Below are 23096 nucleotides of genomic sequence, written 5' to 3' on the forward strand. Positions count from 1 at the left end.
TTTCCGATTAAAATAATGTGGTTCAATTTATACATAGTTGCCTTTCTCACCATTACAAAATGCATACCAAATAAAACATCACTAACATTCAAAATAATCTTAATTTCTAAAGTACGAAAAATAAATTCTTCAATAAACTTCCAGAATTTGTATACAACCGGGCATTCAAAAAAGAAGTGTTCAATGAAATCAGTTACATCACAGCAGTAATTACATTTATTAGTTTCCGTTACTTTCATTTTACACAGGAGAATGTTGGTCGGATAAATGTTGTGCATAATTTTCCAGTGTAAAACTCTTAATCTAATCTCTTGTGTTGACTGATAGGCAACTATCCAGGATCGTTCATCAATTTCTACATTAAACTTTCTCTTCCAAAATCCTCCGGAACATGGTACATCTGTTTTCATATTAATAATCTCTTTCCTGTATTCGCTGGCACTTAACACATTTTTGCCGTTAAACAGTGGTAAGGTAATACAAACATCATCAGTCATATTTACAGCATTTTTCCTCATAAATAATGACACAGCAGCTTTTACATTATATTCAAGAATTCGGTTTGGCGAATATCCAATCAAATCACATATATCTTGATATGATAATATATCTCCCGAACGTACAATGTCAGTTAATACCAATACACCTCGTTGTATCCAACTCTCAAAAAATAAAACTTTGCCACTATACGTTATGCATGCATTATTCCATAATAAAATCGGCCCGATTGTCCCACGATCGTAGTGGTTATTATCCAACCAATATTTTAATACTGCTTTCCAAAAGTGTGATTTCACTAGGTCTAACCCTTTAAGTTTTTTATTTAAGCCGCTTCTAAAACCCTTCTTGAAATTTGTTTACCACTTGTTTTTGTAGACCCCCTAGCAAGAGTGATGCAACCAAACATCTTCAAGTATAGAGGTTTTTAATTTTGTGCATTCACCAACCAAGAGTTGTCAGACAGTTCCATTCGCAAATGAAACAAGTCGCGTAAGGCGAAATTACTACATTTAGTCAAGCTGTCGAACTCACGGAATGAAACTGAACGCACTGTATGTTTTTCACCAAGACAGTACAGCTTCGTTAATTTTAAATCTGTTTGCGAAAAAATCGATTTTAATGACAACTTTAATGAGCATACTCATAGATTAATTTTTAAGCCTCCAAGCTAAAATGCAATACCAAAGTCCGGCCTTCGTCGAAGATTACTTGACCAACATTTCAACCAATTTGGTTTAAAAATGAGAGCGTGAGAGTCGGGCATGAAAACTTAAAAAAAATACTGAAAACAAGTTTCGCAGGCGCGTAGCGCCAAGACTTGTAGGGGGGTTCGGGGGCATGCCCCCCCGGACATTTTTTTTTTCAAGGGTGCAATTTGGTGCAATCTGGGGCTATCTGAGCCTTAAAATTGGATTCAAACATGACCCCAAAACTATTTTACTATAACTATGACTAGAAAAAAAAACAAAAAAAAACCGGAAAAATACGGAAAAGAAAAAAAAATACGGTTTATTTTATTCAAAACTTGACTAAATGTAAAAACAACAGACACACTATTTTGTTCTGTCAGGCATGGGAATTCCAGAATAGAAAAAACTGAAAATAAGCTGAGGTCCAGGGGCCGCCTAGGCACCGGCGGGCTACAGGGGCAGAGCCCCGTTGGGGGGACCAGGGGGGCGAATCCCCCCCGGAAGGAAAACGAATTTTAGCATTTTAGACCAATATTTTGATAGTTCTCGTGTAAGCAAATAATGGATAGAGAGACAATAGTATACATATAATTTAATTTACCTTTTTCTTGCCGCGGACAACTATTTTTTTTTGCTGAAACGTAATTTCCTTTTCGCGGAAATCGCAGACAATTCGCAGACAATTCGAAGTAGTGCCGAAGTAATCACTACTGCTGATTGTGGGCAATAACGGAAAGACAAGACAAGACAATTCCCATGCCTGTCAGTATAAAAAGGAAATTGATTACTAACGGTAGCGACTTGCGTTCCTCCTGTTTGGCAGGCTGCATGAAGTTCGAGTACAGCAGGCACACTCCCTGGGACAACATGGTGATCTCCAGGCCATGTTCCCTCTGCAAACACAACAAGCAACTTCAGGTTATTTGTACCGGCACAGCTACACTTTTTAGACACAAAGTATCTATTGTGAATAAGCTGTCGAACAGATTCCCCAACCTGTTGATTTTTGTTATCAAAATGTTTCAAGAGCACAATTAAAATGTTGATGTTTCTCAGAGGCAAAAGTAGTGCCACTGTTTTTTTACCATTCAATCAGTTAGACCAGGGAAAACAAAAGGTTCTTACCTGGAAGTAGTCAATGAACTCTTGAAGGGTCATGTCCCCTTGAACTGTGAAGCGATCCCATAGCGTAAATTCCTTATCACCGTACTGCAAAAACCACAACGAATGATTTAGTAAAGATATGACCAACGCAGATCAACAATTAAGAAGCAAGCATACAAGAAAGTCTGCACACATACACACTCTCTCTTGCACACACACACACACACACTCTCTCATGCAAACACTCACTCTCACTCTTACTCTCACTTTACTCTCACTCGCGCTCACTCTCAGAATTTTACACCTATGAACGCTGTCTTCATGATTAATCAACAAGAAACTGCAAGGTACCTTAGATTTGGGAGCATGGATGGGTTCGGAAAAGGCAAAGAATGGCAGCGCCAGGTTTGCAAAACCATTCTTGAAGCGTTCCACATCTGTGTGACCCTGCGCCAGCTGAAACACCAGAAAAAAATATTGCTCAACATCTGCTTCACTTTAAATCTCACATGCATGCTTGCGTACACTCGAAACATGCTCACAATGTGAACAGATTTACAAAAACATTGACATTCATTCACCTCTATCAAAAATAAACTCACTTGGCAATGCACAACCCTATGCACAAAGGAAGGCACATGCACCAGTTTCAAAAATGCGCACAGAAATGTGTTCATTAAAACTACATCAACTCTAAAGGTCTGCACAAATACAAAGGTTGATCAGCTTGTTTTTTTTTTATTTTCTCCAGCCTACCTTTAAGTGTTCCATTCCAACAAGGCCAACCACCATGGCTGTTGTTGTGGCAATGGCTGGTATGATGCGTCCTGCTATCAACTTGCTCTGAAACGAGAAAAAATGGTTCAGCAAGAATCAACATCTTCGCTTTGAACAAATGAATTAAAAAGAATACTGAGGAATAACATATCAAAGAAACACCACCTAACTGAGCTAAATCCCTTTTCTGTGCATTATCTCATTTTTTTTGTTTTCCCGTTCACTTCCCAGATAATCAGGTCCACGTACTGCTAAATGTTTTGTTTTGTTTATAATTTTTTTATATTTAAAAACAAAAATTAAAATTTTATATACACATGAACATGACAGAGCATTCACAAGGTTTATCAACAGAAAGTAAGACTGACTAATTAGGGACATCCAGATTCAACCTTCGTCAGACGAACATTCGTCGGTGGTGGGGATTTCCTCTCTATTTTTAACTTTGTGCCTCATTGCGCATGCGCTTGGTTTTTCGCGCCCACCACTGCTTGCCGAAGACCGGGATCTGCATGGTGAAAAAGGCGTGTTTGACGAACCTCAATCAGCAATCTTCGTGATGTTAAAAATATGTTCGTGATGTTAAAAATATGTTCATAATGTTAAAAATATGTTTTATGTGCGCAGTGTTAAATTTTAATATCTTTACGACGCTTCTGTGCATCTGTAAACTGTTCATTTTGGAGGCCTAGTGCATGAACACGGATACCCACACAAAACTCAGAACTTGAGTAGACGGGCGACATATCCTGCCAATTATCTCCCTTGATCTCTCTTGCACAAGACGCTTGTTTCCACTAGGCCTATTTGTTTTAGAGTTGGGAGATTTTACAGGAATGAATCTAAAAATCGAAAAACAAATTTCAGTGTTGCTTGTGTACCCAGTATATTCAGCTTGTGTACCCGTCATCACTGTTTCGAAAAACAGACGAAAGCGCACGAAGAACTTCGCGTAGATCTGGACCGAAATTGGAAAGTGGTGACCGTGACAGGATGTTATGCTATATGAAGTCTTATATCGCGCGTGTATCTCCAGACTCGGACTCAAGGCGCAGGGATCTATTTATGCCGTGTGAGATGGAATCTTTTACACAATAAATCACGCATTCACATCGACCAGCAGATCGCAGCCATTTCGGCGCATATCCTACTTTTCACGACCTATTATTCCAAGTCACACGGGTATTTTGGTGGACATTTTTTATCTATGCCCATACAATTTTGCCAGGAAAGACCCTTTTGTCAATCGTGGGATCTTTAACGTGCACACCCCAATGTAGTGTACACGAAGGGACCTCGGTTTTTCGTCTCATCCGAAAGACTAGCACTTGAACCCACCACCTAGGTTAGGAAAGGGGGGAAAAAATTGCTAACGCCCTGACCCAGGGTCGAACTCGCAACCTCTCGCTTCCGAGCACACGCTTACATGGCCTTTCAGAAATCAGGGGGATGTCATATCCGGTGTCGGTTGTGAAACTGACATCTGATTCTTTACCTTGAGTCTGTCGGCAGGGGGGATGCTGTAGTTCTCTGCACGCAGGTTGGAGCATGCTGTGATGAAGTCCATGTGGAAGTTGGTGTCGTCGTCCTTCTCAAAGTCCACCACGTTCAGCTTGCGACCCTTCAGCTTTTCTGGGGTGGGGATGCCACTCTTCAGACGCTCTAACGCATCCTTGTCTGGTAACAACGCACAAAGAACAAGTTTCACTTATCCCAGCTTGTTATGAGCTGTTCCATGTACCATGCATGACTGCATCTTTACAAAACCTAAATGATGTTCCCTGTGTAAGGCAAAGATCCCCATGCCCACAGATCTGCTAACAATGCAAAACATCAACACTTTTGCCCACCAAAGCAGGTCAAGTCTTGCAGATAGTACATAATATGACTCCCAAGATACAACACTCACTCACTCTCTCTCTCTCTAAAACCCGAGTTACTCCCCCTTCCCTAGCTAACCCCAACACTAAACTAGAATGAGCGCTTCTGGGGTGATAACGCGAGACAACTCCTGTGATCTTGCCGCGAGGTTCCGCCTGTTACCATTGTCTTTTTACCGTATAAAATGCACGACTTACACACAAACTTACCAAAGCGACATGCTATTTGGGACCAATGCACGTTTTTTTCCTTTCTCGTGTGATCTTGCCGCGAGGTTCCGCCTGTTACCAGCCAAAAGAAATAAGGGGCATAACCTCACCAGAACCGCCCATTATGCACACAAAACCAAAGCTGGGGTTAACTCCCCTGCCTCTATCAAAATCTGCTGCTTACCAAAGCCATCGCTGTTGTTGCCTGCCTGTGCCTCAGCGTCAGTGACGGCGATCTTGATGCCCGACCTTGGTACGAACTCTGGGACCTTGACCTTGCTAACCATGTCCTTGACGGCGGCGCGGTCTGTGAACGAGGGCAGTCCACACATGAAGGCCTTCAGGTTGGCTGCCGCTATGATGTAATCTAGATGCAGGTCCTAGAAATGAAAAAAAGCAATATATTGAAAGATGGAGAACGAAATCAGCTTTTAAAATGCTTCTTCGCTGTGCCCTATGGTTTATAAAAAAAAAAAAGGATTTAGAGGTAGGGTATATTTTTATACTAACCTAACCTTTCTCCCGACGTACAAAAAACTCAGGTGGAAAACACAGAAAAGTTTAAAGGTCCCAGTACAAAGTACTTTGAACCCTTGCATGCCCCACCATAAACAAAATCTAGATTTTGGAGGAAAACAAAGACAACAACCAAGTAACCAACCAACCAACCGATTATTCTAATATTCTGATTGTAAAAATGTGTGAGGGCTAATATACTATGGAAACCCTTTACAAAATAAGATTTATATTCCTGATTATGAGTTGAAGATGACAAAAATAAAAGAACAAAAAAAGTAACTGAACAATTGATGGGATGTGATGCCTAAAGGAAAGAAAAAAAATCTTTAGAAGTACTCAAATGCTCAGCGAAACCGATTCCGCACCAAAAACAAACACAACCAACTAACTAAAAACGTAAACGTTAATCCAGAAAGTGTAAAGTAGAGCAGACACTCACGTTGTTGGAATCAAACTCGATAGGATGAGGACAACGTTTAGGGCCAGACCAGAACGGGGCACCTGAGCTGGTCATCTGGAACGGTAGTGGCAAAAACCAATTAGTCTGACATGGCACACTTCTTATACTCTTCATTGAATCATCTATGAAAACCAACTCCCATTCATTCATGTTCAATAAAAAGAACAGCAGGTACAATTTCATCAAAATGAACCTTTACAACTTGTTTTTTTTAAACAACAAAATGTAAAAGTCATTTACATATCCACAAGTTGCTACCACTACACACCTGCCATCTTTTTACATTTAGTCAAGTTTTGACTAAATGTTTTAACATAGAGGGGGGGAATCGAGACCAGGGTTGTGGTGTATGTGAGTGTGTGTGTGTGTGTGTGTGTGTGTGTGTGTGTGTGTGTGTGTGTGTCTGTGTGTGTGTCTGTGTGTGTTTGTGTGTGTAGAGCGATTCAGAGTAAACTACTGGACCGATCTTTATGAAATTTTTCATGAGAGTTCCTGGGTATGATATCCCCAGACCTTTTTTTCTTTTTTTCGATAAATGTCTTTGATGACGTCATAATCCGGCATTTTCAGGCATGGGAATTGAAAATTGTAAAAAAGGCGGAAAATTTATAACTGAAGACGCGAAGCGTCAAGTCGACGGCGCGAAGCGCCTAGTCTTACTAGGGGGGTCCGGGGGCATGCCCCCCCGGAAAATGTTTTTCTCCAAAGAACCCATCTGTCATCTGAGCTCCAAGTTTGCCATTAAATTCTGTTTTTAGAATCAGAGTTTTTAGTACAAAAATGTACCAAATTTTGCTTACATGTATTATATATGGTTTAAATTTGTAAAAAAAATTTATCTGTTGAGACAAACAGGAAAATGTAACTTGTAACACAATCTGTGCAATCTGGTTTACTTTCAAACATAATAGTTCAATAACTGAGGCGGGCGGTAGCAGTGCGTGAACAAAGTACGGAAAGTTTTCGCGGGCTTTTGCGCAAAGGCCAAAGTAACCGGTGCTTTTTTTGTGTGCCTCCCCCCTTTATTTTTTCGGCGGACACTTTTGCATTTTCGGCGGAACAAAAAAAAAATTCAGCGGAAATCCGCCATTCGGCGGACAATTCCCATGCCTGATTTTGTAAAAGTTGAGGGAGGCAGCACTGTCACACCCTCATTTTTCAATCAAATTGATTGACATTTTAGCGAAGCAATCTTCGACGAAGGCCGGACTTTGGTATTGCATTTCAGCTTGGAGGCTTAACAATTAATTAATGACTTTGGTCATTAAAAATCTGAAAATTGTAATTAAAATTACTTTTTTATAAAACGATCAAAAATTACGTTTATTGTATTCTTCATCATTTACCGATTCCAAAAACATATAAATAGGTTATATTCGGATTAAAAACAATCTCTGAAAATTAAAAATATAACATTTAGGATTAAAATCAAATTACCGAAATCGATTTAAAAACAATTTCATCTTATTCCTTGTCCGTTCCTGATTCCAAAAACATATAGATATGATATGCTTGGATTAAAAAAACGTTCAGAGAGTTAAAAAGAATAGAGATATAGAAAAGCATGCTATCCTCCTCAGCGCAACCGCTACCGCGCTTTTCTGGATTGTTAATGTCACTGCCTTTGTTGTCACGAGCGGTGGACAGACGATGCTATGAGTGTACGGTCTTGCGGAAAAAATGCAATGCGTTCAGTTTCATTCTGTGAGTTCGACTGAGCTTGACTAAATGTTTTATTTTTGCCTTACGCGACTTTTTTTTTTATTATTAAACTGGGGGGGGGGGGTAAAGGGAAAAGGCTGACCTGGTCTGGTGGAAAGTTGTGAAGTAGCTGTTTGATCTGGTTGTAGTAGTTGGCCTGGAACAGAGCGCGGGCCCACTCCACGCACTGGTCAAACGAGGTGTAGAATTCCGTGTCCACTGCACGCCTCACTGACTCAAGTGTCTCAACCTGTACCAATTAATATTTTGTACTTTAGATTTCACAATTAGCAACAAATCAACAGTCTTGAACTTTCCAATGCACACCCCCACCCCACCTTGTCTGCAGGGGAGAGAATCTGCTTGTTAGATGACAAACTGAAAGGTTCTCAAACGCAAGCCTTCATTCAAAGCTGGCCTTTTTCTAAAGCTTAGTCACTTTTGTTGTCAAAAGCTATGAACACTAACACGCCGTGGATCGTGTAACTCTGCATTTGCGCCACCGCAACTTTTTCAGTGCATTACGCGGACGAAGTAGCACGCTGCAAGATAGGTCTCTCACAGAAAATGAAAATTTGTAGGACTTTCAGGCATCATCTAGATTCTTCATTAGTACATTTTAAAGAAGTATATACTCAAGGTCTAAGGTACGTGCTTTTTTTAGTCGAAATGTCAGGTTTCGGCAGTTCTGAAGTCCGATTTCTGCTGGAATTGTAGCTGAAATTGCACGATTTGTCCCTTCCCTCGTAACTTCAACGAAACAGCACTAGTTGATGCATTCCCGTGATGATATCCTGTGAGCTAAACATGTCCTTTGTATTCTTGATGAATGCTGTTGCACAATTTTGTCTTTGGGTGACGCACGCGGCAAAAGAAAACACAAACAATTAGACTTCATGTTATACGCCACCGATGCTTGGTGTAATTCGCCACCGCAATTTCACGTCTTGGATGTTATTCGCCACCGCAACTGTCTAATATGTTGAAGAGTTCAGTGACACGTACGCTCACATGGTGACAATCGTACAACACACACTCACCATGTGGTACGAAGGATTAAAGCTGCTATTAGGAAATCAGAATTTGGAAAGATTTTTTTTTTAAATTTTTGCAGATGGGCGGAATTAATTTACAGTTTTGAAATGGTGGAGGAAAACAAACTGGTAGGACCCGGAAGAAAACCACTGACGACAAGCTTTTAATGCATAGCGTAAACCCAAATTCACTTTATGAACTGTCCCGGCAAGGGATTGAACCCGCGGCCAAGGAAATCAAGCGGATCATAGGGGCAGTACGCTATCCATCCTGCCATTCGTCGCCTTACACTAAGTAATGTTCAAACCATGCGGAACGTTTTTGTACATTCTTGTATGTGTAGTCAATCTTCCGAATGTAAATGAATGCATAAGAGAACATGAGGACAAACTTTTCATCAGCGTGCCTTCCTAAAAGTGAAATCTCATTGGTGAAAACGTTGGTCTTCATGTTCTGATGTGTCTTTATTTTGCTGCGTAATCTGTTCAGATCATCACTAGCAGTCATCGATGCATTTCCCACTTGTAAATATAGTATTTTTTTCACTCTTTCGGGTAAGCACTGTTATATTTCCTATTGATGTCATCATACCCTAAACCTCTTGAATCTCACAGTCCCAGGGATTTTTTTTGGGGGGTCATATATATAAGCACATTCCAGTACATGTGGGTTATACACTCAAGTACAGATAAGCATACTTTTCATACAGAAGAAGAAGAAGTAGAAGAAGCAGAAGAAGCAGAAGAAGAAGAAGAAGAAGAAGAAGAAATACTACAGTTTGATTTGTCAACTCATGGTGCCTTTAAATCCTTTGCATAGGCAACATCACGCCACGCCCCTGAGTTTAAAACTTGCAGCACTAAAGTTAAAATGGTCCTATCAATTGCTGTCAGTTTTGTGACAAAAATAAAGGTTTAAATGCCTCCACGATGTTGATGCGTTTGAAAATAACAATTTGCGTACGTAGTGCGGTGGCGAATAACAAAAAATGCGGTGGCGAGTTACATCTAACATTGAATTGATGCGGTGGCGAATTACAGAGAGTTGTTGACACTCTGTTTTTATCTGCTTCTTGCAAAGTATATATGGAACTATATACAGAGAAACTACACGTGGAGATTCATAAAACATTAAAGTTATCAGTGAACATGTCCAAGAATGACCAGTAATCTCCGTTTTGTTGCATTTGACGCAGAAACTGAAAATATGCCCAAAACATGGGGAAACGAGAAGAAAAACAGATCGTCACGATCACCAGGGCCATCAAAGCATCAAAAAATATATACAGAAATATAGCTAAGGATATAAGTTAGTGAAATGCAACACTTGAGAACATGCTGAGTGCCTAGCATTCTAACAATTTAATTTATCATTCGAGAGACCTACCTCGCAGCTTGCCTCTTCGTCGGCGTGAAGCGATAAAAAGTTGCGGTGGCGCAAATGCAGAGTTACACGATCCACGGCGTGACTAAGGCTATAGCATGCTAGCAATCACTTGTGTTGTCTTTTGCGTGCAGTCTTTTTACACGTTACCATCCTTGGATAACAACTCCAGCAACATGCCAGCCCTACACCTTCCACTCATGCAATCACGCTTTTATAAAATGTAGTCAACTTGTAGGTTAGCTACCCAAACAGACTCGGCATGAACAAACATCTATCAAATAAACCCATGTATGCCCATTCAGAATCTCCTGTCACAGAATATACCTAACACAACAAGTTGACAAAAAAGGCTTAAAGTAAGTTTCCACATGTGGGAACAAGGAAAAGCAAACTCACAGGCTGGGAGCCTTGCTGCTTGAGGGTCCTCTCAACAAACTTGGGGTCTGTCAGGTACTGCGCCGCATTGGCAGATGGTTGTGCAAACTTGTCTTCAAACTCCTCACGGGCCCACTGAAACAAAGTGCAAAAGTTACATCATTGAACATAATTTGCACACACACAAAAAAGGAAAGAAAAAACCCTGACAGCAACCAACATTTCATATTTTCATCTATATATATATACGACTTGTGTGTGTGTGTGTGTGTGTGTGTGTGTCCGCGATGCACGGCCAAAGTTCTCGATGGATCTCTTTCAAATTTGGTGGCCATATTCAGGTACACCTCGGACACGGCCCGACTTCTTCCCGGCGAAGCGGGTATTCATCTAGTTTCCAATATGTCAGCTACTAGTCTAAATCAGGGCAACAAGCAAGGGAACTTGCATAACACATAGATAGGAGATACATCATATGTTCCCCCCCCTCCCCCTTCAAACAGCCTAAACCACAAGTTCATATCTCCATGTTTAATTGCTCTGAATGTATTACACTGTTCCAAAATAAACACATTGTAAAGAAAGAAAATTTTGTAACCACATACATAATAATGTTCTAAGTACGCATGTTTTAAGACATTTCCCCCAGCGCTTTCCCAAACTTAATCGGTCATGAATGCCAGAACACTCAAAACTGTAGACGCACTATATACGCCTAGAGCACCAAAGCGGCCTGAAATCAACCTGAACTTTACCTGCAGGGTATGTTCAATAGCGTTAGGGAAATTCTTCAATGTGCAAATAGGAATGGATTTTTCTGGAGGGTCCTGTGATGAGGAGTAGGACTCTGTCACAAATGGTATCACCACCTGAAGAAGAAAACAACAACAAAACAATTTTAAAAAGACAGCAAACAAAAGCTGGATAAATCACACGAACTGAACAAGAATATCGTCATTCTATTTACATTTGTAATTCAGTGAATGACATAAATATTTACACCATGAAAGAAGACAAGAAGAACGACAAAATTCTACACTTGCCTGTACGTTGCACTTGGTTCCCAAGGTACCAGATTCCAACAGTGGCTTGCAGTAGTACACACACCGACGATCCATGTACATACCTGCAACAGAGAATCCAAATTTAACTCTTGCAAGTACTTAAATCGAAAATTTTATTGTAAATTTTCATTTAATAAATATACCTACCCGAATCACATGTAGCATTGACACAATCGGAGATGCTAGGTTCTGTACAGGCTAACCGTCTAAGGGAAGCAACCCCAACCACAAAAGTGTAAACGTAGCCATGGTAATGCCCATACACCCGGGGAGTTACCTCCCCTCGTGCATGCCACGTCACCACTGCTACTGAACACGTGGTTCCTATCATTCGACCTAAAGAATAAATTCTCCAAATCAAAAGCGGGGTTGGCGGGAGGGAATATACTATGTGATTCGGGTAGGTATATTTATTAAATGAAAATTTACAATAAAATTTTCGATTAAATTACATATTCCTACTCCGAATCACATGTAGCAGATTGCAACAACAAGGCGGTGGGAAAGAAAAATCCAACTCACTCAAAAAACCTTGCCGAAAACCTGGACCGCTGCCAAAGAATCAGGGGGTCCCAGTGGGAAAGAAAATCTAACCCACTCAAAAAGCCCTTGGCAGGGCTGGCCCACTGCCAACAGGCAGTGAGGGAACCGAGGAAAGTCCTGATTGACAGCCGAGAAGTATCTCAGGCAAAAGCGTAAGAGACAACCTCAGAGATCCAGAAAGCTGTGCTCAGCACTTCTTCCAATCTCCTAGCCGTAAAAAACAGCACAGGAATAGACCCAAGCCTTGGATTAATAACCCTGGCGAGCCAAGGGAAAGACAAGCTTCCCCCCCCCCCCCTTTTATTGGAAGGAAATGCTAATGTCCTGAGAAGATCCGTGCGTAAGGTTGTCCCCTCAACTGAGAAGGACGAACCCCCGCGGTGACCTTAAGACAACCATGCCAAAGTCTGCAAACCTTGGGATGTAGTAAAGCCCGAAAGGCTTGTGAGAAAGAAGTCAGCTCAAAATAAGAGTGACCAATCCCCACGAAAGAGCGAGAGAGAGACATCCAAGCACTACGTACCAGAGTCCACCTCGAAGAGAAAACTCACAAATAGAAGGTCGCCAGTCATCCCCTACCAGTCCCTGCGAACACAGGGAGAGAGGTAGCACCCGACAGCAGCCACTTACGACTGTGCGTAAGCTACCGGAAGTGAGGACCCACGGTGGTCAAAAACCGATGTGACTGGCAACCATAAACAAAATGGCTAAAAGCCAGAATGTTCCCAAAACAGTCTGCTTGAAGGTAATCGAGAGTGAATCAAAAACCGAAAGCAGAAAACCAAGACTGGTAAACGTAAACCGTGAAGCCAGCCAGCCATAAGACTCCCGAAACCAGAGTTCTCAGGGGAAAAACAGGCAATTAACTTCCTAGCCAAATCAAGAGCCTACCTGAGTTTGGCCAGAAACCCAGAGCGCGTCTGTCCCTGTCTGAAGACAGAGTCCAACGCGGAGAAAAAACGGACAACCGCCCTAGACAAAGTTGCCTTTTGTAGCCGGGCGACTGTAAGGAAACCCGACCCAACGGACGTCATCCGGACTCGCCTCATACTAAGATGAGGAAGAAGAGAGGAAAGGCCCAAGACTGAAGTCACAGGAACCAAACCTTAGCTAAACCTCTGCCCGAAGGAGAAGAGTAGCCAAAACCTGAGAGAGAGGAGGAAAGCCACAAAGAACTACTCCTCAAACATCCATTGTCCAAGACAATGCCCCCTCAGGAAAATCTGAATGTTACCTCCGAGGCCAACTCAAGCGTACCTTAAGTTTGGACGAAACACCAGAACGCGTCTGATCACTAGAGAAAGACAGAGTCCGACTCGATGAAAGACAACAAGGACCAAAGTCCAAACGTTTGTGGCCAAACAGGGGTAACCTGAATCCAGAGAACCCCACCCAAACGAAAATCGTCCTATCCAATCTCTTAAAAAGAGAGAACAAAGGAAAGAAAAGACGAAGTCCGAAGCCACAAGAAACGGGAAGGCAACAACCACCATCGCCTCAACGTGGAATGGCTGTTGCCCAGCCAAGGCTGCCTATAGGCTGCCAGCTTAGCTTAACCAGAGGAATGAGCATGCTTCTGCTAAGCATGTTTCTGAGTATGCTAGCCTTACCTTCCTTCAACCCTTGTAAAGCAGTCAGAGACCTGCTGATCTCTACTCGACTGAATCTCTACTGCAGGCAAAGTTTAAGCGACTCTCTTTGACTGTTCAGGGAACTGAGAATGCGAAAGAAACGAGTCCCTCCGACACCCGCCGTACGAGCGTAGTGAAGGAAGGGCAGCCTCATCTGCTCCATGCTCACCCTAGCAAGGGCTGGCCAACAGAGTAGAGAAAGGAGGCAAGTTCCAAAGGCTGAATAAGCAAGAAGGAACAGAAGGTGAAGCCCGTGTAGCCGAGGCCAGTCAAGGCTGAGCATGTTCCGGAACTGAACCATAGTAGAAACAGCGGCAGAACCAAAACACTAGAGATACCACTTTCGGGAGGAGATGGCCTAGCCAAAACCTGCAAACCGTGGTACCTACAAAAGGTGACTAAGGAACCGGAAGTAGGGAAAACATCCTATCTTCACGGAACGGAAGTCCGACATCGACAACAAAGTCAACCAACAAGGAAGCCACCAATGTCGATGCACCCAACGGGAAATCCTGAGCCGAAGCTCCGAGCTTCGACGGAAATCCAGAACGTGTTCGATTGCTGACCAAAGACTGAAAACCAGAATAGCTCAGCTACGAACGCAACCGAAGTCACAGTTGCTGGTGGTAAACTGATGAATGAGATGACCGGAAACCGGAAAACCATCCAACCGGAAAACGCCTGACTCATCCCCCTAATGACGGTCGTGAAAAGGGGAAACGTCCAGGGCCACCCGAACTGAATAGGCAGTAAACTCAACACCCAACAGGTAAAGTGAAGACTGCCCCGGCTGAGGCTGAACGCCTAAATGCCCGTAGGCCAGCCGCTGTTCCTCACCCCCCCGACCTCCGAAGGAGTGTCAGGAAGAGGAGAAGTGTATCCGAACGGAGCCGGAAATGCAGCAGACAAAACCGCAAAAAACGGAAGCGAAAGTTGCATAGAGTAGACTGAGGCCGGAAGCCCAAACGCCCGTAGGCCAGTCCTCTGTCAACTCCAGTCAAAACCGCAAAGTGTACTTGAAATGGAGGACTTATGCTTCCAGTAAAACCGGAAACACCACGCCGACAACGGCTGCCGCCCTGTGAAACACAAATGCCCACGACGGAACAAGAGTGAGACAGAACAGAAGAGGACTGGGGCCGGAACCCGAACGCCCGTAGGCCAGTCCTCGAACAACCCCAGACAAGCCACTACGTGCGCTTGTGATGGAGAACCTATGCTTCCAGCCAGGAAGTGTAGGAGGCCGAAGCCCCGTCCGGGAAAAAACTTCGACGTGACCTCTGCCGCAGCTAAGAGGACAGCGTTAAGCCTTTTTCCCGATAACCAGCACGTGTGGAATCGCTGACGACAGACTGAATGTCCGACACAACCAGCGAAAAAACCGAAGTCCACGTACTGGTGGAAGGCCGGTGAAACGGCATAACCGGAAAACCGGAAATCCGTCCCCCCCCGACGTCGTCCTAACTCATGCCTTGACCAGGCTAAGAGAGAGAAGACGGCAAGTCTGCAGCCGCCGGCACCGGAACGGCAGTCGACGCGACAACCGAAGGTTGAAACGCTGACTACATCGGCCAGGGCTAAGACAACACCTGCCCGAAGGGCTGGCGTTGCTCCTCAGCTACCGACATCCTGAAGGAAGTGGAAGCGAAAGGAGCAGTAAATCCGGGCGGAGCCGGAAAGCACCAGACGAGACCGCGAAAAGCGGAAGCGCCGAATGCGAGGACGGAGGCCGGAAGCCCGAATGCCCTAAAGGCAACGTCCGGTCAACCCCGGAAACGACCACAGCGGGTGCGTACGTCAGAGGACCTATGCTTCCAGCGAGTGCCGGAAGCGCAGCGCCAGAAACGGCTACCGCCATTGCTCCGCCACACAATGGTCTTCGAGGAAGCCAGGGTGTGACTGAACAGAGGACGAATGCCCGGGGGGCAACGTCCGGTCAACCCCGGAAACGACCACAGCGGGTGCGTACGTCAGAGGACCTATGCTTCCAGCGAGTGCCGGAAGCGCAGCGCCGGAAACGGCTACCGCCACTGCTCCGCCACACAATGGTCTTCGAGGAAGCCAGGGTGCGACTGAACAGAGGACGAATGCCCGGGGGGCAACGTCCGGTCAACCCCGGAAACGACCACAGCGGGTGCGCACATCGGGGGACCTGGTCAACCCCGGAAACGACCACAGCGGGTGCGTACATCGGGGGACCTATGCTTCCGGCGAGTGCCGGAAGCGCAGCAGTCGGAAACGGCTAGACAACTCCGGAAACGACCCCAGCGGGTGCGTACGTCGGAGAAGTAGCCGGAACCAACTGCCGCCATTGCTCAGCCACACAATGGTCTTCAGTGAAGCCAGGGTGCGACTGAACAGGGGTTTGCGGGTCGTGAACCCGCCGAAAAGAGCTGTGTCCCAGCAGGGACTGTCCGACGGCCTCACGAGGGCCTGTGGACCAGCTCGACTTACTTGAATCGCCAACCACAGCGGTAGAAGACGAAGAAGCAAAACATCCGCCCTAGACAACGTCTCGGCCGGAAGCGTCAAAGAAGCCAACAAGGTGACGTCGCCCACAGACAGCGGGACCAACGGAAGACGCAGGCTTGGCACGCGACAATTTCTTCACAAGAAAACGCAGACACCTGCAACACCTGATCTGCTAACGGCAGAGAAGGCGAGGAGAAGAAACAGGACGTACAACAGTATATGACTGCCCCACAAAGTGTTTGTTCGAGGCAGAAAGAGTAACGAACAAAACATAAAAACATGTTAAATCCGAAACCACGACAAGTCCTACGGACTGGTAGATACCTGCTAAAGCCTAGCCAAGTAAACCACTGTCAGCGACGCTGATACACAAAATGGCGGCCAAGCGATAAGTTACTGGACAAAATTTAGAAGTCCAAAACGGACGAAAATTAAGCAATAACAAAAATTCCTGTCAAAGAAATGACGAAATATGAAATGGCTTACCAACTAACAAAGCAGAAGGCAAAAACGCAGGTAAAGTAAGGAGAACCTCACCATAACATAGGCCTAGCCACATAAATAAGCTGTCAGGAAAGCTGAGCAACCGAACGTGGCGGCCACAAGATAAGTTACTGAAACGCATTTAGGAGTCCAAACGGACAAAAAAGTCAGCAACTATAGGTAAATTCCTGTCAAACTAAAGACAAGAAGGAACAAGCTTAGCAGCTAAACAAAGCAGAAAGCAAGAAAGAAGGTAAAATTACGTTTACCTCCAAAATACATGGCCTAGCCACAAAAATCTGTCAACTCATGCTGACAACAAAAATGGCGGCCAACAGTAGTCACTGAAATATCACAGGTCCAAACACGGACGAAAATCAGCAACTACAACAAATTTCCTGTCAAAATAATGACCAAAATGGAAAGAGCTCACCAACTACGAAGCAGGAGGCAAGATAGACGGTAACGTGGCCGGTGGGTGTCAAAACAACACCAACAGCGCAGCCACAGGGGAGCCCAAAAAATACAACAACCTGCTCCCTCGAAAGCTGTAAGGTCGAATGATAGGAACCACGTGTTCAGTAGCAGTGGTGACGTGGCATGCACGAGGGGAGGTAACTCCCCGGGTGTATGGGCATTACCATGGCTACGTTTACACTTTTGTGGTTGGGGTTGCTTCCCTTAGACGGTTAGCCTGTACAGAACCTAGCATCTCCGATTGTGTCAATGCTACATGTGATTCGGAGTAGGAATATGTAATTTAATGCGAGCAACACAATTAACAAACCCCTGTGAAACCTCAAGTGTCGCAATTTACAATTTGGGGGGGGGGGGGGGATCTTCAGCGTAGCCAATGGTGTTTTAGAGTAGCATTGTCTAAAATGTATTCGCACACCCACATTTTGGAATATATACATTTTGAAAAAAGTTCATTTTGAAAAAAAACACCATAATGGCGAATAGAGTATCTGCAGTGCCACTTTACAGTGTGGACAATGTTTGATGGCACAAATTCTGACGGCTACACGGAGTGAGAATCAAAACTGAGTACCAGGACTTACAAGAATGAGTAAACTGTTGCATGCTTGTGATTAATTGTTTAACCATAGCAATTTTAAGCTTGGCGTAACAGTTTGTCTTAAAACGTAACATGCTTCGCTAAACGTGTTACAGTTGGCAGCTCTGAACCAAGCATAACCAGATAAAACATTTACAAGTTCGCCAGAAACTGCACAACCTTTACCAATAATAAGTTGTCTAAATCATCGTTGACGTTGGGCTAAGACACACACAGAGCAAAGCAAAGACTTACGAGCATCCACATTATCAAGTGCATTGGCCACCCCATCAAGAGACTCAAAGAACTCGTCTGTGAAGATGTTCTCTGTGTCTGGTCCCACACGGTCCTCTCTGACCTTCACCTTCATGGAGGCGTTCATGACCTTCGCTGCTGCAGCTGCCGTGCTTGACTTGGGTTTCTGTTAATGCAAGCCAAAACAGAGTAAAACATAAGCAAAGTTGAAAGTTGAGCAAATCCTTTTTTATGCACTGGCTAACTCCAGCCATAACACCCAAAGCTGCCAATTTGAGCAGTAAATAAATGAAAAATATCAACACATTGGGCAAGTTTTAAACACGAAAAAGAAGCACGATAATCAAACGGGTCTACTGATACTGCAACACTCCACCAAGTGGAACAAAGCATGCATCAGGTCCCTCACCTGTACATCCCAGGGTCTGAAGAGGAACTGTCGATTGAGGTTGGACTTTTCAATGCGGTCCATGTCAGTGACATGCACCAGCCCCTTAGGGCCACAGCCCACCCCCATCATGGCAAAGTTCTTCAGCATCTCACAACCAATGGCGCCGGCACCCACCACAAAGTAGTTCAGGTTGCCCAGTTTCTCTTGGAACTCTGCCCCGAACACTGCGATCTGCCCGTCGTAACGGCAGTTGCGCTGAAACGAGCAAAGAAAGCAAGGTTCCAGTTTTGGCAGATCCGGATTACATGAATATTGCAGGGTAATCATGAAATTTTGACATGAATGAACAGTACAAAAAACTAAAAATAAACTTTCCGAGTGAAGACATAGTCTGAAATCACCACAAATTATCCTCAATACTATTTTCATAATAGCAATTTTAACTTTCAACTCATAAAACTCAATGACCACTGCATTCAAAGAGCACTGTTACGGCTATAAAACGCTGCCACCACCCCAAGCAAAAGAAAGAAAAAAAGCAAAGTACAAGAAATAAGAAAATACTCACAGGTTTGCAGGACTCCTCTGTAAGCACTGACTTGTCCGCGGGCAGACACTCCAGAGCGTCAAAGTACATGAACTGCTGCAGGGGAGTGAACTTGCCACTACATGCCTGGAATAAACAACAAAACACATCTCAAAACTGAGTTTGTAACAGAGCTAGTTACCTTCAGTACAAGTAGTGAGCACACAGTTACACATATTATCACATTACTGTTGGCCCTGGTCAAATGTTTTGCCAGTTTCATTGACAAAAGCTGAAACATGGAGATTGAATTTGCCCATAACAAGCACCCATCCTAACATATCTCAACCGTAGAAATCAAGAGGGAACTGAGAGCGTATTTGAGTGTGCTGGCGGTATGTGTAGGCAAAACTCAAGTCAAGGATTGCAACATCATGAAAGATCAATTGTGCTACCTTCAGCAAATGATACATAAGCAACTCACAAATTGCCAATTTCAAAATTATGCTCACCTAAAGGAACATGACAACTGTAACAAAAATTTCTCAAACCAGCAAAGTACAATTCACTACATTAAAACAACAGAAATATAAAGTTTCAAAAGTAAACTTTGATTTAATTAATATACTTACCAACTCACATAGATAGCAATAACTTCGTTTGGTTGCTAAGACATTGAAGCACTCTTACATGGTAACATGGGGAGATAACTCAACAAAAACCACATGCCATATAAGGCATGGTCCGTAGTGGTTATCTCCCCTACCGGTGTACCGCGCATGCGCAGGATGTATACCGGTGACACTCATTCCGTCCTAAAAACATATACCCCTTTATACAATTTGCGGGGCAGGCTTGCCTAATCAATGTGGCAGTCCATCTAGCTAAGGTTGACTTCACTAAGTCATTGCCTCTACCAGTGTTGATGGATATGAATAAGAGCCTTTGTTTTGGTGATCTAAACAGATCAGTGCGAGTCAGAAAAGTTTTCAAAACTCGAAATGTTCAATTGGTTAAATATGGCTCTAGCGGAGCCAAAATATTGCTAAGTGGTTTGAATTGCATTATCGGAGCTGGTTTCTCCGGATTCTGCTTACTTGCCAGAAATTTTGAACGAAACCTAAGCGCCATAGATCAGTCTTTCTCCAAAGAGATGTCTATAGCAAAACCAGACAGAAAATGCACTTACTCCCACTTCTCTCAGAAGCTAGTAGAGTAAGCATGACCGCTTTCCGTGTTAGATTAGCAAGGCTAGTTTTTATAACGGATCAAAGAATCCGATCTCAAATGCTCCAAAACTAGGAGCAAATCCCAAGCCAGTCGGGACTGGAGATTTGTTTTCAGCCAACCGAAGAGAGGCTCCCTTAATCACGCTGGCGATAACGCCCCCCAAATGAAATATTGCGACCTACCTGTTTCAGTGTAACTGATATCGCGTATCGTCTTTCTTCAAAGACATGGGAGAAAATTCGGAAAGCCAGGATAGGTGGTTCGCCACCTGCATTGAACGGAGAGAAGTGAAGTTCTTTCCGTTAACATTACGCCATTTGGTCCAAGCCAGTCAATGTGACACGTAAAACGAAGACGTTGAACCCCCATGGGATCTTTGGACCAAATCCAGAGTTGAGGCAAAAGCCCCTGAGCGTCTCAATGATTCCCATACAGTAGCCACCCGTGTGGCTTGAGTGTAAAAAACGGTGCCCTCTTGCCAGCCTTAGAAGGCCTGGAAACCAAGATTGAATGGGCCCATACGGTGCGACCAGCAGGCCGCTCAAAGTAAAATCGAGAGTATTGATCTTCCATGCTTCGGGGTCCGGGAACGTGGAGACGAACATCGGCAGAAGGCGATAGTACGGAGTGGCAAATAATTCTATCAGCGATTTCTCCAAATTCGCCCGAAGGCGTAGAAGCGCGTGGTAAGATATTCCATTCTGTGTGGACATTCTTGGCCGACCGACTTAGAGTCGGCCATGTCATAGAGGCTCCCAGGAAGGTACTTCGCTGCTAATAAGATCTCGTGGTGGTAACACCACATCAGAATCTCGCATGCTCGATGTGGCAGCGATAGGGAACGAGAGGTCCCCCTGCTTGTTGAGATAAAACGCCACTGTGGTGTTGTCTGATTGAATCAACGCATGTTCTCCTCTGACAAAGGGAAAGAATTCCACAAGAGACAGAAAACTGCTTCGATGGTGGAGGGAGAACCAATGGGAACGCCTTGCATGAGCAAAGGTGTGAGAATCCATTATTTGATCGTGTCTGAGAACCAGTCGAGAAAAGACACTAGCATGTTCCAGCCCTTTGTTTGTTTGCTTAACGCCCAGCCGACCACAAAGGGCCATATCAGGGCGATGCTGCTTTAGACATTTAACGTGTTACAGCCCTGCAATTCCAGTTTCCACCTGGAGTTCAGGACTTCTAGAAAGGGCCGCTTGTACAGTCTCCCCAAAGGGATCAAAGCGTCCATGGATTCCATTTGACTTAGAATCAAAGTCAGAGCCCTGATTGAGGCTCTGAGTTAAATAAAATGTTGCCACTTCCGATCTGTTTTGTGTATCAAAATGTGGAAGTAAACATTCGTTCGATCTATGGAAGTGACCCAATAGGAAGGCCCCAGTGCCTACCTCAATAAAATGGGGAGTCCTAATCCCCACCAGCCGCTGTGTAGTGGTAAAACACAAAGGCGGGAAGAAGAGTGATGCAGAGCACTAAAACTCCAGTTGATATAACTGCCAAGAGTGTGAGTGAAAGCGTGCTACTGTCTGACCACTGACCCCCACCGCTAACCTGCCCAGAGGGGGGAGAGGGGTGGGTATTTGGCACAGCGCCCAAGGAGAGAGCATGGAGATAAAAAGCCAAAGCCGAGACCGGCTAGCCTAGTGCTTTCCTTTTGATAACAAGACAAAGCCGAGGCCTGCCGTGCGCTTTCCTTTGCTGTGAGCTTCTCTTTGTTAGAGAAGAGTCCGCATTTGCATAGAGGCGGAAACGAAAAGAGAACCTTCGAACAAGGAAGAGATTAAAGTCTCGACAACAGAACCATACTGTCGGCCGAGGCCTTCTCCCGAACAGCAAAGCTACATCCTTTGTATATGCGTCCCGACAGAACACAAAGGTATCCAGTGAGAACGTAACCGCACAAGGGAGAGAACGAATCAAAGTCTTGGTCAAAGACGATAATTATAAAAAAAGTGCGGCCACAATCTTCCACAGCCAGGAGATCCTTCTTCTTGCAAACAGACAGTTTCTCCTTGCTATAAACATCCAGATGGATGTTCATCAAGTCCGGTGTAACCGGGAGCGGTTCCGTAGTTAGAACAAAAGAATAACCCAAGTTCTTAGGCTTGGTGTTAACTGAGTAGCCTACGGATAGCGCTCAGCGAGTGATGCGCTACTTGCGCGGGTGACGCAAGCTAAGGTAACACCGCAGCAGGTGCTTCGCCGAGCGCTGCCCACAATGGAAGTGGTGGCAGAGGAGAATCGTTTGAGAAAACTTCCACAAGTTCAAATGCCACCGAGGGAGGATCTAAGAACTTAAAAGTTCGAAGATTTTCCTGAGAAGGCTCAAATCAGCAAAGCTGAAGGTGGAGCCGGAACCCAATGAGGATGTAACCGCACGAGAGATAGAGCGAATCAGCTTCTCCGTCAAAGACGATAACTCCAAAGAAGAGCGGCTGCATTCTTCCTCAGCAATGAGATTCTTTTCCTAACAAACGGAAAGTTTCTCCTTGCTATAACCATATTGCCGAATGCTTGCCAAGTCCGGTGTAACCGGAAGTGGTACCATAAGGCAGGGCAAAGGAAGTGATCAAGCTCTTAGAATTGGCAGTAAGCCGAAGCTTCCGGTTAGTGTTCACTAAGAAATGAGCTACTAGTCCAAGTGACGCAAGCCACGGCAAAGCCGAAGCAGGAGCTTCCCCATGTGCTGCCAGCAAAGGCAGAGGTGGGGCAGAAACATAGTTTGAGAAAACTTTTGCAAGTTGAAAAGCCACCTAAGGAGACTCTAAAAACTTAAAGCTTGCAGATTGTTCCTGAGAAGG

The 23096-nt window shown here is 44.3% G+C and overlaps 1 protein-coding gene across 2 annotated transcripts in view; it reads right to left on the bottom strand.

The window, feature by feature from the left end:
• LOC138964958 (ubiquitin-like modifier-activating enzyme 1) overlaps positions 1–23096 on the bottom strand; it is a 42354-nt gene that overhangs the window by 4343 nt on the left and 14915 nt on the right. For both annotated transcript variants that reach the window (XM_070337056.1, XM_070337057.1), the window contains exons 12-25: positions 19102–19206; positions 18552–18788; positions 18143–18308; positions 11681–11763; positions 11393–11506; positions 10659–10772; positions 7945–8091; positions 6120–6194; positions 5346–5541; positions 4567–4748; positions 3051–3137; positions 2646–2750; positions 2316–2399; positions 1983–2083 (exon numbers count right to left, since the gene is read on the bottom strand). In XM_070337056.1, the coding sequence (XP_070193157.1) occupies positions 1983–2083; positions 2316–2399; positions 2646–2750; positions 3051–3137; positions 4567–4748; positions 5346–5541; positions 6120–6194; positions 7945–8091; positions 10659–10772; positions 11393–11506; positions 11681–11763; positions 18143–18308; positions 18552–18788; positions 19102–19206 (1796 nt within the window). The remainder of the gene's footprint in view (positions 1–1982; positions 2084–2315; positions 2400–2645; positions 2751–3050; positions 3138–4566; positions 4749–5345; positions 5542–6119; positions 6195–7944; positions 8092–10658; positions 10773–11392; positions 11507–11680; positions 11764–18142; positions 18309–18551; positions 18789–19101; positions 19207–23096) is intronic.

The sequence above is a fragment of the Littorina saxatilis genome, linkage group LG4 (assembly GCF_037325665.1).
Source record: "Littorina saxatilis isolate snail1 linkage group LG4, US_GU_Lsax_2.0, whole genome shotgun sequence".
Lineage (NCBI taxonomy): Eukaryota > Metazoa > Mollusca > Gastropoda > Littorinimorpha > Littorinidae > Littorina > Littorina saxatilis.